The sequence below is a fragment of the Nansenia antarctica genome (assembly GCF_963989245.1).
Source record: "Nansenia antarctica genome assembly, chromosome: 5".
NCBI lineage: Eukaryota > Metazoa > Chordata > Actinopteri > Argentiniformes > Microstomatidae > Nansenia > Nansenia antarctica.
The window spans coordinates 16,145,065-16,162,664 of NC_137690.1; the positions used below are offsets into that span (position 1 = coordinate 16,145,065).

At 42.6% G+C, this 17,600-nt stretch overlaps 1 protein-coding gene across 1 annotated transcript; it reads left to right on the forward strand.

The window, feature by feature from the left end:
- Positions 1 to 6,367: 6,367 nt before the first annotated feature.
- LOC308157131 (claudin-4-like) lies at positions 6,368 to 7,814 on the forward strand. The gene has a single exon (XM_080530618.1). It carries the CDS (start codon positions 6,499 to 6,501, stop codon positions 7,150 to 7,152), a length of 654 nt encoding a protein of 217 aa, XP_080386744.1. The 5' UTR covers positions 6,368 to 6,498; the 3' UTR covers positions 7,153 to 7,814.
- Positions 7,815 to 17,600: the final 9,786 nt, after the last annotated feature.

Sequence of the window (17,600 nt, forward strand, 5' to 3'; positions counted from 1 at the left end):
GTGTGTGTGTATGGATGTATGTGTGTGTGTGTGTGTGTGTGTGTCCTATGTCAAGAATCCCTCACATTGCAGTGTCCCTCCCTAAGGCTCATGTCGCAGAATCTCAGCCAGAGCAATACTACAGAGCTGAGGATAAGAACTGTATTGGGGTCAGATTCCCACACACTCACCTTCCCTTTCTCTCCAGACAAAGGGAGAGACATGGCTACTGCTTCTGGTCACCTAAACCTGAAATGAACAAAAGAGACACATTACAAACCTTTCCTTCCTCCAACAGACAACCAATATTAGGGTATGGGTTAAAAGCAGAAGATAAATTGAACATTATTATTTATGATTGTTGTTGTTGTAGCTAGGCAACGATGTGCAGCAGGAGTTGCAAGCAGAAACAAACGGCCATTTAGGTTTATCTCAATGATCTCAAAATCATAGTTAGACTCAGACAAAGGAGAACCATCAGAGAACTCCATCAGCAGCACCCACCATACGTGGCAACTCTGCCAGGCAGCCACACATGAACATACTGCAGTTAGTTGGCTCATCATTAACAATAATGACTAATGATGACACTGAGAGCATTTATAGTAGAGCACACTGAACCTCCATTCACTAACTGCCCATTAAGGCCTTCTAATGACTGTTTCGTTGGCCGATACACTTAACGGTGGAACACAGCGGATATAGCAGGAATGAGTTGGTTCCCAGACCAGACTTCCATTTTACAATAAGGCCCGTCTACTGCTCTACTCTATGGTCCTACTCAGATAACACAGCAAGGAGGCTGGGTGATAGATTGACCACATAATGACCACACAGGAATAACAGACCTCTTGGTGTGTGTGTGTTAAACAATGTTAAAGGCCCTTCCATTTTATCACAAACACACTGACACACACTTGAGAGGTGGAGTGTGATAAGCATAAGTGTGAGAGGCGGGCTGGCGAGCAGTCAGAGGAAGACTGAACTCGGTTATGCAACTCTAAAAAACTTGTTGACTTAAAAAAGTTGAACTATTTTCAGAGTGCACCCCATTTCTAATACTATAGTTTAATGTACCACAAATATGTGGACTGGCACCGATTTCCCTAAGATGAAGATGGATGTTGTTTGCAGCATGCCAGGACCTCCTGTATCTATGTTAATAATGTGTGGTCCAGAGACCATTCATTCTGACAGGGTCGTTTCATCGAGCGCACAGGCAGAACAATAGCTGTTTATCACACAGGTTCCTGGAGCCTTTCCTATGGATGGCTGCTCCGCTGGTAGAAGGGGGGAGAACACGCGCCCGTGCAGCTGGCCACCCGTGGCCCACAATCAGGGGCTACCACATGTAGAACACACATAGAACTGGGGTGGGGGTCAGCCCCAAGAACAGTGCAGGTCATTTGCTATGATAACTGTTAGGCCCATAAGACAAGACCAAGACATGGCAGTCTATGGCAATATGTTATTATTACAGTACCACTGTGAACTACAGGTCCAAGACACTGTCGCAGCCCCTTAGGGAAAAACAAACAAATTTAGGGGGTAGTGGTGGTCTAGTAGTGGATAGTGAGTTGGACTTGTGATCGGAAGGTTGTGAGTTCGAATCCCGCCTGAAGCCTCACCACTACTAGTGTGCCCTTGAGTAAGGCACTTAGCCCTCAGTTACTCCAGGGGGAATGTCCCTGTAATTCGTAATTGTAAGTCGCTTTGGATAAAGGCATCTGCTAAATGGCAAAATTAATTAAAATTAAAAAAAAATATTTCCAGAGGCGTAATATGTTGCACACAGCAGGCGCACACAAGCACACATGTGCACGCACACACACACACACGCACATGCACACAGTGTTATTCCTGGACAGGCTCTGTGGGAACTAGCATTAGTCCAGCAGCAGATTAATTAAACAGTTCCATTATCGCTGTGGTAATAACACAAAGACAACACTACAGGAGAGACAGGCGGGAGGCACTCTGCAGTAATACCCACTTAATAATGGCCAATTAATCTGTTTGGCTTCTGAGAGTGCCTTACTGCACAGCAACACACACACACACACGCAGGCACACACGCACACACACAGGCTTGACCTGAGTGAGATTAAACGGTTTGGGCCATGAAGGAAAAATGCCACCTTAGTTAAGCCAAAGTCCTGGCATGTGAGGCGTATACAGTTGATTTATGAGTTGGATTACTGCCATGAAGGGTCTTTGGTGGCAGTGGAGCTATTCACCTCACTGCCACCGAGAAAGGGGGTTAACACACCCTCTTTGGTGATTGGATTTTCTGCATTAACTGGGAACTTAGAATCACCAATTCTACACCACAGAGATTTAGTCGAAGGCCTAAGGGCAAAACTAATAGTAACTACTGGCATCTGTGACTTCAGCCAGAGGAACTCCATGGTTGGTCAAGACATGTTTGGCACACGCAACTGCACGGGGGGATTGAGGCTTGACTATAATCAAGTAGTCCTGTCGGGCCGGGGTGGTGGTGGTAGGCAACAATAATGTAGAAGGACTAGTGCCTTGTTTTTGTGATGGAAATTGCATAACTGAGTTTTAACTTGTTTGTTGGCAGAAATGTAACCATTGCGATAAGGACGGTGTCCATAGCTTTTGCATGAAGAACATGTTCACGAATTATGATGTTGTTGTGCTTTAAACTTGAGTTGACCTATAAGAAAACTGCTGTGTTCTATGACTGATGTGTTGAAACTGCTGTGTTCCCATGGCTAATTCTCCTACTGAGGAACTGAAACATGTGTGTTCCAGTTAGAAAACAGTTTCAAGACCACTCTATAGTCTGAGCCATGAGAAAAAGAAGAAAAAAACAATAGGCGGAATGAGTAGGCCTTTCAACCTGGGGGAAACCAGCGGGACAGTTCATAATACACACAGAGTTTAAAGCACAGGATGGCTCTTTTATGATGATGTGGACAGAACAGGAAATTACCAGCCTAGACACACAGGGGACTGATGGCAAGAGAATGTTATCGTTACATTACGTTTCACTATGCACTGAGGCCTAGCAAGCCACTGTATTCCCAGCATAGGGGTTAGATGACAAACCAATGTCAGAACAACATCCTGTTTCACTATGTAGCCAATACACCAAATTAAGTTAAATAATGATAACTATACAGTCCTACTAACCGCAAACACATCTCAGTACTGACCCAACTATTTAACCTGTGCGAGTCTATAGACTGTATACATACATTATAGCATACATCATTCTAACAACATTCTGTGTTCCCGGAGAGAAAAAAATAAAACACTGCCATTGGTCTCGTGACATCATTCTACTAAATGAAAACTTTCTGGTTTCATGGGTTGAAACAACATGTTTGCCATATCACTACTGTCCATATGCTGGTGTTGAGGACAGCAAAATGTCTTACAGTGTTAATTTCCGGTAGTGAACGACCGGCCCAGACTGTAGCAACACATGGACATATCACCTCGACTCGTGTTTTGCTTTTCCGTTCACGCTAAACGACAAAACAAAAGGAAAGAACACTCCTTGGTGTGTGATGTCAGATGCCTTTCCCTTTCTCAGCCCTGTCCAGTCCAGTCCTTTAGAGATAAGGCCAGAGGAAAAGAGAGAGGTCACACTGAGGTTAATGAATTGGACCAGAGGAATAGTGTGTCTTGTGGGAGTGAGGATGTTGCCCCATTAGACACTGATCTAAACTCAGTTTGGGACTTCCCCTCCCATAATGAATAAGGTTAGGACTTGAGGGTAGACTGACCCTCGATCTTCCTCTACCAGGATCCGTCTTCCAGAGCACAACTAAAGGATCAGCTATCATGGCCAACACATTCACAATCAAAGAGTTTATTTTTTTAATCTACATCCACTCAGCATAAAAGGAAATGAACTGGTGTATGTCTCACTGAGCCAAAAGATACGAGCCAAGATGGATGATAACTCTTCAATAGTGGCCCTCCGCCATGTCTTAGCTAAGGGAGACACACAATGAGAATGGATTATTGTTTCCTTCGGTTATTGTGCAGTTGTCTAAACATAAAATTTATTTCATGAGGACGTGATGAATAGACAAAGTTCAACGATAAATGAAATGTAAAAACGTTATGTCACACTGAAGGAATTTATTTGAACTTAGTACAGAAATGTACTCGATTTTCCAGGTCAAACGTGTCCAACTGCATGTGTACCTACTGTAGCCTGATAGGGCCTCCATAGTAACATAGCCGCCTGTTCATTCCTACATTGTACATAATATTATTGTAAATTCATCAGTTGTACTGCATCTCACAGTCATCCTCATCAGCACAAAATACAAACAGTCCATCTATCAAGTTATATGAGAAACTTGAATGTGTGATGTTTAACAATAACATTTGTGTTATGGTAGGATACTTTAAAAATAGCCTAGTTCTGAAGAGACAGTGTGAAGTTTTTCTAAGCTACTATTTCCCACTGAGAAGTTGTAGGAAATGAGATCCCTTTTGTTTGCAGCAATTGGATTGACGTCCACACCCAGTTTGTGAGAGATTGACATTATAAACGCCGGGGACAATAAGAGAAATATGTCGCCCAATATGTGGATGATAACATTCAGTTTAGGTTTGATGGTTAATCCAAACAACATATCTAATCTAAAATCACAAACATATTTTCAATGCGCAGAATTTAGGCCTAGGCTACATAACTATTTGTTACATGTCAAACTTAAGCATGCAACAGTTTCTCCTAAAGGTGTCAAGTTCCAACTTGTCTCTGATCTCGCGAAAAATCCGTATTTCTCTCTCTCTGGCTAATAATATTGTAAAACATCAATAGTAAACCATCGTTTGAGACCTTACCTGTGTGTAAATTACGAAATACAAATAAACAGAAGTATTTTCTAAATCCCAAACCAGGGAAGGGACTCCGGAAACCGCTTCAATGTATTCCGCCCTTATCCCATGATGCTTATTTGTCTGCTGTCGCGGATGGAAGTCTGAGTCACTGGGCCCATTTTGGCTCAACCAAAGGAAACTGAACAACATTACGGACAGGTCGATATAGATCCAAGATGGCAGTCAAAGCGTTACAGTTTCTCCGCAAGGCGGTTATCGTTCTTGAAGAGTGATGTCAGATCTGGGTGTCTAGACACGCTCTGTGAGGGGGGAAGGAGAAACATTGTTGCGGCCACTGTCAAAGAGTTATGATTCCCTCCCTTAAATGTAACTATTGAACAATAGCTGTTTAGTCCAATAGCATGGCAAATTCATGGCAAACATGTAAAGCAATATTCTAGACCTAGACTCAGTGAAAGCTGAGAACATTTACTTTCAATATACTTTCAATATATCTAAATATATGTACTTTTATGCTAAAATAGCTAGAATCATAGCTGCATATACCTCTAAACTACCGTAGCCTACTTGCCATACTGTACCTATCACTATCATTGTCATGTTTTTATATAATTTTATATCACTATTTGTACTTCTGGTTAGATGCTAAACTGCATTTCTTTGTTTGGTTCTTGTACTCTGCAATGACAATAAAGAATCTAATCTAACCTAATCTAATTTAATCTAGAACTATTTGTTACTACTATTTGTAAGTACTGTTACCTTATTTTAGGATGCATGACGTCCTAAAACAAACTCCGCCAGAGTCAATAAGCACATGCCTCTGAACATTTTAAACACCTGCTGACATTAGCCGTCGACATAGACTACCACTGTAACTGGGATTACCTTACTTGTATATGGAAATACCAACCCATGGCAACCATGGCAATAACGAACAATAACTACGATATTGTAGTCATAGGGGTTGTATTATTCAATCCAACTTTATGTAAAAAATTATAATAATAATGTTATAGCCTAAAGAAACGAGAACATTTGGGCATAAACAACCGATTGATGTGTACTATTTACATTTCCAACAAAAAATAATATATCTTGCGCGCAAAACTGGAGGCGACGCTATGTTATGGTATGCTCTATGCATAATGAATGCACTACTTTTACCAGCATTCTTGTTTTTTGTCAATAAGAAAAATCATAGCGGATTGTATCCTATATTCTGACTCCATAACAAGTCCTCTCTCTAATGGCGTTTGTCCCCAGCCCTATTCATGATAAATAACTGTTCACACACATACGCGCTCTGGACCGCTTTGTATTCTCATCCAACTTTTCGGCCGTCTCATTGGTGCCTTGAGGATGCGGTGACATCTGATTGGGCGAAAGTTATTCCTCTAGCTTTAACAGTTGGACCCCTCCCCAAAGCAGATATTCGTGGTCCAGCGGCACTATGCTTCCAGTTGTTTTTAACAGCCAACCGGTAAACTAAATCGACAGCCCACTGCAGTCCGTTTTAAATGCAGCGAGTGATGTGCGGATAACAAATAGAAGTTCTTCACCACTATAGCTCTTTCTCTCTCTCAGCCATTGAAGAAAGGGCAGCATCCAGAGTAATATAATACGAAACTTTTGACCAGGAGGAGGATTTTTTTAAACACTAAACTTCGGTAAGAAGGAGAGAAGATGGTGTCGGCTGGACTAGAGATCCTGGGACTGGGGCTGTGCGTCATCGGCTCGTTCCTGGTGATGGTGGCGTGCGGGTTGCCCATGTGGAAGGTGACAGCTTTCATCGAGGCCAACATCGTCGTGGCTCAGACCATCTGGGACGGCCTCTGGATGTCGTGCGTGGTGCAGAGCACGGGCCAGATGCAGTGCAAGATGCACGACTCCGTCCTCGCGCTCAGCCACGACCTGCAGGCGGCGCGAGCCCTCACCATCATCTCAGCGGTCATGGGCGTACTGGGGCTCATGGTGGTGATCGCCGGGGCGCAGTGCACTAACTGCATACGCGAGGAGAACGTCAAAGCCCGGGTGGTGAACGCCGGAGGTGTCATCTTCATCATCAGTGGCCTATTTGTGTTGGTGCCTCTCTGCTGGCTGGCCAACAGCATCATCTCGGACTTCTACAATCCGCAGGTGCCGCCGTCCAAGAAGAGGGAGATCGGGGCCGCGATCTACATCGGCTGGGCGGCCACGGCACTGCTGCTGATTGGGGGTGCGCTCCTCTGCTGCTCATGTCCCTCCAGCGGGAACTCTGGCTACTCGGTCAAATACGCCCCGACCAAACGGGCCACACCGAACGGGGTCGGGGACTACGACAAAAGGAATTATGTGTAGCTATTATTATCCCTCTTTATGGGTAAGCTATAGCTGTGCGTAATTGTGGACTTTTTTTGCACCTGCTGTTTTATAACTCTGAACTTTGAAATCAATGAAAGCATCATTGCCTTTGCTACACTGGCCTTATAAACGATATTGAAGAACGCATCCTTTTTGCAACATCAGAAAAAAAGAACACTTTTTGGAGACTTTGCGCTATCTGTCTGAGGATATGTGATAGCCAATGACAAAAGGAAAGCGTCTATGTTTTAGGTACCTGTATTTTTAAAGTCCTATACTGTATTTTCTATAACGCTCGAAATTCTTTGCATTTTGAAATGTTTACCATTGTAAAAACTATATCCATTTCCATTGTCTTTTTTGCTCCAAGGTGCAAATTCAGCATCTACTAACTTTCAATAACTGTGATTGCACTCGTTAACAACACCACATGATAGGCCATTTCGGCCAATGGATTGGCGCTGGGACTATGGGGCTCAAATTGTCGACTACCCCAGACATGTAGCCTATGTTAAGCCAAAATAAAACTCAGGCATGCCTCATCAATGGGAATGTTTTTGGCATAAGGCCATCAGACAAGATGCTGATAGGCCTATACAATATATTGGATGTCTAAAGTGTTAAAGCTTTAAACATCTATTTTGGAGATTATTGTTTTCAGATGCAATTTTGTTTTTCACACTAGTCCACTTTTTGTGCCATTGAGGCCTGCATTTTTGTTTTTGGATGTAAACACTGTGCGATAAGTGTTTTTTCATGGATTTGTAGGAATAAACTTCTGTTTTACTTATTTGTTTTGTGGATGTTTGATGGTTTGATGTATTTGATGCAATAATCTTTCTTTCCGTCAACGTGTTACCCTGAGATTAAACTTGAGCATTGTCTCAAACTTAATTGATCAAAGTGTTTTATTGAAACAACTAGCCTAATCAAATCTGAATCAATAATTATTCCACGCCAAAATGTCATAAAAACACTCAAATATAGTTCGTACGTTTGTGATATTATTTAGGAGTGCGTTCTCAACATCTATCCAGAAACCCCCGCAGTGAGAAAAAAGTATGTTGGTGAGCTATAGAAATCCAAATGACAATACCTATTCAGCAAGAGAGGGGCTCTGCTGTTCCCCATACAATACACCCCTGCCCCATCCCCCTTTCAGACCATCTCTGCCTCACCCGCGCTGTTTAGTAGGCGTGCAAATTAAAGCTCGGGAGAATTTTCTGGAAACGTCTTACCGCAAGTAAACTCCACCACCGCAACCCCCCTTCCTTTCCCGCCATTGGATGGTCCTATTTGTTATTGTTGAGAGGCTCGCTCATTAGGGCTAGGTTTTTGCCGAAACTGCTATTATCTGTTCAGATAAAAAGTGCACCGAACAAGTGTCGAAATTACATGCCATGTTTTTTTTTTTTAGAATACGACTGATTTAGAATTCTCCGCTGTTCAAAGCTTTGGCTGGATTTTCTGTTTTTCAAAGAGTCAGTTAGTGGGTCATAATATGCCCACTGTAAACCAGAAAATAGCCATCAGAACAACTTTATGCTATTACATTGGGCTTAGTGATTACTGTTTGCATAACATAATACAACGTTTCAATGAGGTCTAGCCAGAACCAAAAAGGAAGCATATTAAGACACATAATGGCTGCATAATGACAGAACTGCATTACAACAAGCTCTCAGTCTGAGCCAAGCCTCTACCATCTCAGACGACCCAAGCATTTGTGACAGGGTCTGGTGAAAAAGTCCCCAATTAGGGCAAGGTCATTTATTTAAATTATTATTATATACATTATTTTCTACAGATTATGAAAGTGCAGATAGTAAAGCTTTCAAATGATGTGTAATACATTGAAAATGTACAATGAAAATAGTTGATGAAGATTATTTTTGTATTGTTATTTGAATGTTGGCACACCTCTAACCAAATACTGGGTAAAATTGCTCTGAATCAAAACAGACGCGTTTGCTACCATCATGTTGGTAGCTAGCTAGCAGCTAAGAAAGAACATGGCTATGAACATATAACTGCATGTTTAGCACATCACAACATGCTGATAGAACTACACATAATTAGACGATCACACAGTCCTTGCTTTTGAACACGTCCTAAAACATGTGTTTGTTTACATGCCATATCACTAACCCAGTAGCCTACAAGCAGGACAGCAGACAATACAGTGAATCCAATTCACTAATGATAAGTAGTTTAGTGATCCTTAAACTGTTGTTTGTTATATTGAGTGGACTCTTCAACACATACTTTTGTAATTTTCATATGAAAAAAAAAAGAAGAAGAAGAAAGAAAGAAAGAAAGAAGGAAAAAGCTTTTTGGTAATTTGCACGACTTGAGAATTGCTGACATGTGGACCTTTTCACCAAACCATGTCACAGTTTATGTGGTAAATAGGTACACAAGCATCTGCATCCCAAACTTTTACAGTAGGGTTTCTGTGTGACAACAAGCTTACTTCTCTATAGGCATTCAAAGACTGAAGTCTGCATGGGCTGGGCATGGGCTGTTTTTGTGGGACGCCGGGTGACGAAGCGAGGGATGTGTGTGTGTGTGTGTGTGTGTGTGTGTGTGTGTGGGGGGAGGGGGTTAAGAGAGTGCGTGTGTGTAGGGTTGGGGGTGCACCTCTAAAAAGACCCCCATTCCACAGAGAAAAGAGGCAAACAGTGCTGGCGATGTCACTCAATGGACCCTCACCATGGTAACCATTTAGAACCTGCAGTTGCCTGGCTACGGAGCCCTATAATGTGTTGGTATGGATGAGCCTAATAAAGGCCCCAGCCTGGAGACATTCCGACGCACGCACGCACGCACGCGCACACACACACACACACACACACCCACACACACCCACACACACACACACACACACACACACACACACACACACACACACACACACACACACACACACACACACACACAGACTCAGACAGACTCCACAGTGATCCTGGTGAAAGGATCTCCTTAAAGCTAGTGATTCAGCAATGATCACAGCAGCAAAACCATAGATATGATCTTTCTATAATCATAGTAATCACCCTGGTTCCAAAATGTTCTTTCCAGAGGGACTCCAAAGTGTTGCACTGGGACAATACAGACAATAACAACAAGACAAGAAGGCATAATAAATGCTGTATATAACATTGACATACCTAAAAGAGTTCATTCTCAACATGTAAAAACATTTGTCAATACGAGAATACAACACAGCTTTATCAATCTCCTCAGAAGCAGACCGGATGACATAATGATTACTGACCACACGACAGGTCATTTTGATGGCCAGTAAACCTGACCTGTCTGAGAGGGGGAAACTGGGACACCAACAGTGTTTTCCCAGCTTATAGTAAATGTTAATTTTTGGAAAGACAAACTGATCCTAGAACTGTGTTTACGTCTTATCCATAGTTGTGATTGGGGGCTGGGCTGGGTTGTTGTTTCTCATGACCTGAACTTTAAACCCTGACTCTGGCCTCAGGTCAGTGGAGTCAGAAGTCACTTCCCGCTACTGACCACTCATGATCTCATCACCCAGGAATCTTCCGCGTCACAGAGGTCACAACAAACCCTGACCCTTGACCCCTGACTGGCCACCCGCTAGAACAGTTGGGCTGACATCATATCGAATGGTCAACCTCTCAACATCAGGGAGACTCTCTCTCTCTCTGTAGCACACATGGATCAGACCCACTCATGGTCCGACAATCAAATTATAGACTCAGAAATTCTATAAAACATCCTGAATCTGCAAGGTGATTTCCTTTAAAGCTACTCACACTGCACTGTTAATAAGGAGTCTAACAATGTGGATTCTTCTATGAACATTACTTCTCTTAGTCAGCAGTCTGATGACAAGAAAGTGAAGTGATTTACTTATCAAAGAGGTGATTCAGACCTTTTAAAAGATGACTCAGACAAAGCAGGTGCACTCCGTTAAAGTACTCCCCATAAAACTAGTTTAGTTGCTATGGCGATATACAAAAGGGACAAAAGTGGCTTTATCACTAGAATGAGCATGTACATTCGTTGGTAGGTGTAAGGTTAGGGTTGGTGGTGTAAAACTGTTTCTTCTCTTCCATGGTCAGAGAGTGACAACCCAGAAGAGGAGGAGACGGCCATTGTAGTGACTCAGAGCTTTGTCACAGCCCAGTAGCAAGATCAGAATTCCTGCCACTGGACAGCGGAACAGGAAACAGGAAGGAACGCGAGGGGTGTGGGATAGGAGGGGGGAGCTGAGATCATTAAACACAGTCTAATCACACATGTGAAATGCTCGCTATTATGGGCTTGCTGGTTGTGTCACAATCCTAGTCTCACACGCATCACACACACACACACACACACACACACACACACACATGCACGCACGCACGTACATACGCACACACACACACACACACACACACACACACACACACACACATACACACACACACACACACTCACACACACACACACACGCATGGAGATGGTTTTGGACACACACTCACACACACACACACGCATGGAGATGGTTTTGGATCCCAAAGATCCTATCCAAAACATTTTATCATCAAGATGAAGCTAGATGTTCTCATTTCTCCTTCATTGTAATTGAGGAATGAGGAATTGAAAATTAGGAATTCTCATCAAGTGTCATCAACTGTATTGCAAAATAATACAAAGTAATGACATTTAGTGAAGAGATCTTAGAATCATTTCATCCCATTTCACACCCTACTAATCAATTGTCGACTTGGTTATCATTAACATCAATGTTAACAACGAATGGCATTTGAAACCAGTTCCCCTACAGTATAAACCAACATCAGGTTACAATTAAAAAAAAAGTGAATCCACAAACATTTATAAAAGACATGCAAATAAAAAGACAAAAGAAAGAAACATACACACACAATATAATCTTACACACACACACACACACACACACACACACACACACACACACACACACACACACACACACACACACAGAGGGACTAGACAAAGGCCTGACTGACAGGTCTCTACTGAGATGAAGGAGAGGACCTGCCGCTTGTGGAATGTCTGACAGAGCTCAGGAGACATTTCTAATTGAACATGCTTATCACGGCTCAGGGGTTAACAATGTGTTGTCAGTGTTCTCTCTCTCTCTCTCTCTCTCTCTCTCTCTCTCTCTCTGTCTCTCTCTCTCTCTCTCTCTCTCTCTGTCTCTCTCTCTCTCTCTCTCTCTCTCTCTCTCTCTCTCTCTCTCTCTCTCTCTCTCTCTAAATACTAAATAAATAGAGCACAATAAACTACACAACTCCATTTGTGTACAGCAGCCTGGTACACAGACTTGTGTGAATGCCACTCCACTATAATTCAACCTAAGGAATGCTAACTATTTCCCTCCCCCAGGTATTTTCGCATGCCATGCTAATGGCGCTACCGTTTACCAATACTGCTACCGTCAGCCCATCAACTCAAGGTCTCTGTCATACAGGACGTTTACAACTCAAGGTCTCTGTAATACAGGACGTTTACAACTCAAGGTCTCTGTCATACAGGACGTTTACAACTCAAGGTTTCTGTAATACAGGACGTTTACAACTCAAGGTCTCTGTAATACAGGACGTTTACAACTCAAGGTCTCTGTAATACAGGACGTTTACAACTCAGGGTCTCTGTCATACAGGACGTTTACAACTCAAGGTTTCTGTAATACAGGACGTTTACAACACAAGGTCTCTGTAATACAGGACGTTTACAACTCAAGGTCTCTGTAATACAGGACGTTTACAACTCAAGGTCTCTGTAATACAGGACGTTTACAACTCAAGGTTTCTGTAATACAGGACGTTTACAACTCAAGGTTTCTGTAATACAGGACGTTTACAACTCAAGGTCTCTGTAATACAGGACGTTTACAACTCAAGGTCTCTGTAATACAGGACGTTTACAACTCAATGTCTCTGTAATACAGGACGTTTACAACTCAAGGTCTCAGTAATACAGGACGTTTACAACTCAAGGTCTCTGTAATACAGGACGTTTACAACTCAAGGTCTCTGTAATACAGGACGTTTACAACTCAAGGTCTCTGTAATACAGGACGTTTACAACTCAAGGTCTCTGTAATACAGGACGTGTTTAGCATCAGCTGCTGTTGACCCACACATTTACATGGGAAATAGCAATCAGTACAAGAGTAAATAAACAACAAGTCTACACACACACACACACACACACACACACACACACACACACACACACACACACACACATACACACATACACACACAGTATCCTGAGGTAGAAAAGAGCATTGTTTTGACACTAATTGCACCTTGCAGGAAACTACAGTGTTGCTATTCTGAGCACTGCTGTGTATTAGCACTGTTGACAGATGCTCAGACAGCACAGCACATCCAAAATCTGGTATTGAGGTTACACACAGGCCTTTATGTATTAATTTTGTCCTTTGTTTGTTTATAAGGATATGCACATACTGTATTTGCCGCTATTTAAAAAAAAAAGCATATTAACGTTTTCAAATGTTTTGGTGTGTGGCCACAAAAGGCTGCAAAACGCAAAACTACTTGTTCACCTTTAACCAATGACAAGACCCATAAAAAATGTAATAACTGAAAAATAAATGATAACAAATGATAACCCTTGAACACTAACAGGGCTTGACCTCCTCCTCAGTCTTTCCCTCTCCATCCTGGAGTATGTGTTTTCAGGGTGACTCTGAGAACGGGAGTCTTGGTACATGTCAGTCAGCCAGCAAGGGAGGACAGGCATGCTTGAATAGTTAGGGAGACTCACAGACTCACTGCTCCAGAAGTGTTATTTTTAGACCATATATAGGTCACCCAGTTCCTAAAGGCATTCTGTATCAACAACACATTGTATTATTGTAGTATTACATACAGTAGACATCAGGCTAAGGGAGGACATACTGTACAGAGGGGTGACTGTGATCATTAGTAACACTTAAGGACTACTGAGAATGCAGTTTAGAAGGTTCCCTTCTTTTACATCTCCAGTACTAGAGTACAATTGTAATGCATCCACTATAGGGGCAGTGTAGAGAATGTAGACTCCTCTCTGTGAGGCTTCCTAGAAGTGCAGTATGAGCACCTCACCAGGAGATGATTTCATTGGCTGCAGGTATGTGTGCGGCTGCTCATTTGTCTGGACACTGACCTAGTGTGTGTATGTGTGTGTGTGTGTGTGTGTGTGTGTGTGAGAGAGAAAAGTAACACAAAGTACATAAACTATTATCTCATTTTATCTCATTCCTCCTCCTCTTATTTCATCTTGCCTTATTGCCTTATTAGTCTTTTATAACTACCACCACTTTATTCCTCTTGTTCATGCATGTCGAGGAACTGAAGAATTTGACTGTCTTATACTGGTATAATGGGATGTAACAATAAACTTGAAACTATTTATATTCTCATAACACTCCTTTTAAGGTTAAAGGTCAAAAGGATTAGGGGTCAACAGAAGAGGTTCACCCATAGGCCCCTCAGCTGATGCTTTGGGGAGCCACTGACGATAGCACAGTAAATCCATGGGTGGGGGGAGGGGAAATGTAGGTTGATGGGAGGATGAGAGGGTGTAGGTTGAAAAGTACTACATATAAACAATGTTGTCAATCTTATTCCTCCCTCCTCTTATTTATATTCTCACAAGAAACACTCCTACACCAATAATTATTTTTCTGGGAGACAAGGGGGAGGATGTATAAAGAAGGCAATGGTTGCAAGTCTGATTGACTGTTTCAGAAAGTGATCCTAAAACTGTGAGAGGTTGCAGAGGTTAAAGGTCAAAAAGGTTAGGGATCATCGGGGGAGGGGCATCTGTAGGCCCCTCAGCTGATGTTTTGGGGAGCCACTGACGATGGCGTAGTAAATCCATGGATGGGGGGAGGGAAATGTGCGTGTGTATGTGTGTATGTGTGTATGTGTGTGTGTGTGTGTGTGTGTATGTGTGTGTGTGTGTGTGTGTGTGTGTGTGTGTGTGTGTGTGTGTGGGTCAGCGTGACTGTGAAAGGCGGCAGGCCGAGGGAGTCAGCTGTAATCTTTTGTCCCCAGCAGTCCAGTATACCTAATCCTATTTGGAATCTGGGATTGTGAGAGAGAGAGAGAGAGAGAGAGAGAGAGGTAAAAGGAGGAAACATTTAATGGTTTTGGATGGGAAGAGGAGAGTCATAGTGCAACAGGTGTTTGTGTGTGTGTGTGTGTGGCTACAGTGACATAGCTATGGCATCCTGGCAGAGCCTTGTGTGTGTTGCATTCCTCTGAGGCAAAGCAGCGGAAAGGCCAATGGCCCCACACACGACTGGAGGTGGATAAGGGGGATGGAGTGGTGATTTGTGGGGGACAACGGTGGAAAGGGGGGATGGAGGAGATGGAATAATGGAATAATGGGGTGCTGTGGGTTGAAACATGAAAGGGTGGAGGATGGTAGAGTGAATGAGACAGTGGTGAAGAGATTAAAGGTAGAGAGAGGTGGAGGTACTATATGCAGAGGATGGAGAGAGGTGAGAGAAGATGTACAGTAGGGATGAGGTGTGGAGTAAAAGAAGAGAAAAATGAGTTAGGGGTGGAGGAATGAACAAATGAGGGGATGAGGTAATGGTAGAGGGAAGTTGGACGGATAGGGGGTTATCTATTAAAAACAGCATACTGCATCCCCTGAGGACTACCGTTGTTATCCATAAACGAATAGCATGGCTAACTGCTATACCATTTATTCATGAGTTTCAGTGCATAACTGAATCACTGAATCACCGCAATCATTAGTTTCTGTAACAACATAAGGTTTGTGAGTGAGAGAGAGAGAGGAGTGTGAGAGAGAGACCCAAACCACATGTGAACGTAAACAATAATTTGTCTCTTTCAGCTCATGTTATGTAATAACATCGCTAGAAAATAAACGGGATCCACCCTATAATTGGTAGGGTGTGTTTCTGTGTGTGTGTGTGTGTGTGTGTGCGTTTGTGTGTGTGTGTGTGTGTGTGTGTGTGTGTGTGCGTATAGGATATGAACTACTAAACAAAAGATATATGCATCATGAACAGTTATCTCTTTCAGTCTGCGCTGGCCAGATCTGTCAACAGTATTTCTAGGCATGGCCGTTATCTTGTAAACTAGCAAACAAATCCATAATTCCTCTTGATAAGCAATACCATCTTTAACATGATCATGTCCTCCCACACTGTGCATCAAAAGGAAGCTATGTAAAAATACACATTTGTGCTAATGGGAAATACAACTATGCAGGACACACAAACTTGCGCGTACACACACACACACGCACCCCTCAGCAATAACGCAGATGCCTTTCCCCTCTGGCTCGATGCAATGCATTTAATGGCACGTTTCCCTCTCACTACTGGGACCAGGCCAGCCTTTTCCGTGAACATCCACAGCATCTTCAGCTCTCAGGGTCGTGACCTGAGCCTGATTACAGTGATAAGGGGCTAAATCACTCCGCAGACAAGGGGCTTGTATCCCATCCCACTCATCCAGCACTGCACTGGACAAAGGCCAAGGTCAGTGTGCAGCTCACCTCTGCTCCAGATAAGGAGGGAGATCTTTAACCAGACGATCTGCAGAGGAAGTACTTCCTTAAGCCAATAGAAAAACCCCTCTTCTCAAAAAAAAGCTTCTCAACCAATTCAGATATGGCCAAATTTGCTGCCAAACATGAATAACTACAGCTTTACCAATAGACTATGCAGAAAAGTGTACTGATGACGAGGAAGCAACTGACTGGCCCTACTCAGCACACAGCTCTGTAACCAACACTACAAACCTGCAAATCCTCTTACCTCTGCCAATGGAACCAAGTAGTACAGGAAACTGTACCCACTGGTAACAAGCACATAGCTTTGTAATGAATAGAATGGCTGCTTGTGTTGGCTTGATCTGCTAAATCTATGGGAGATTTCTACCAGAAAGCTAGGCTAGTGAAGTGCAGTGAAACCATTATGGTGGAAGTCAAGGAATAGATTGTTTTTCGTTAAATTACTCACAGACTAGTGATGCACTCAATGTGTTCATAATCTTTTGCCCAGGACAATAGATACTGGAGAAATAATGTATGACGCTTCTTAATTACATGTTGATAAAAGATAATTTATTAAATGTGTTTGATGCACGCACATTGAAAAACAAAGACAATAGAAAAAGACAGCAAAGTATTTACAAAGGGTTAAAAACATTACATTACTTTCACATACTACCTAAAAAAACTAAAACTGTACAACAACTGTACAATATACACACAAAATGGATCTGAGCAAAGACTGACATTGGTGGAGGCTGTTGTTGATAAACAGGTTCATACGTGACTGAAGACAGAAGTACAGAATAATGCAATCCCATTTGGCATACTGTATGAACTCCCCAGCGCCTCCTTCACTCAGTCGTGTCCAAGCTGGTCCACTCTTC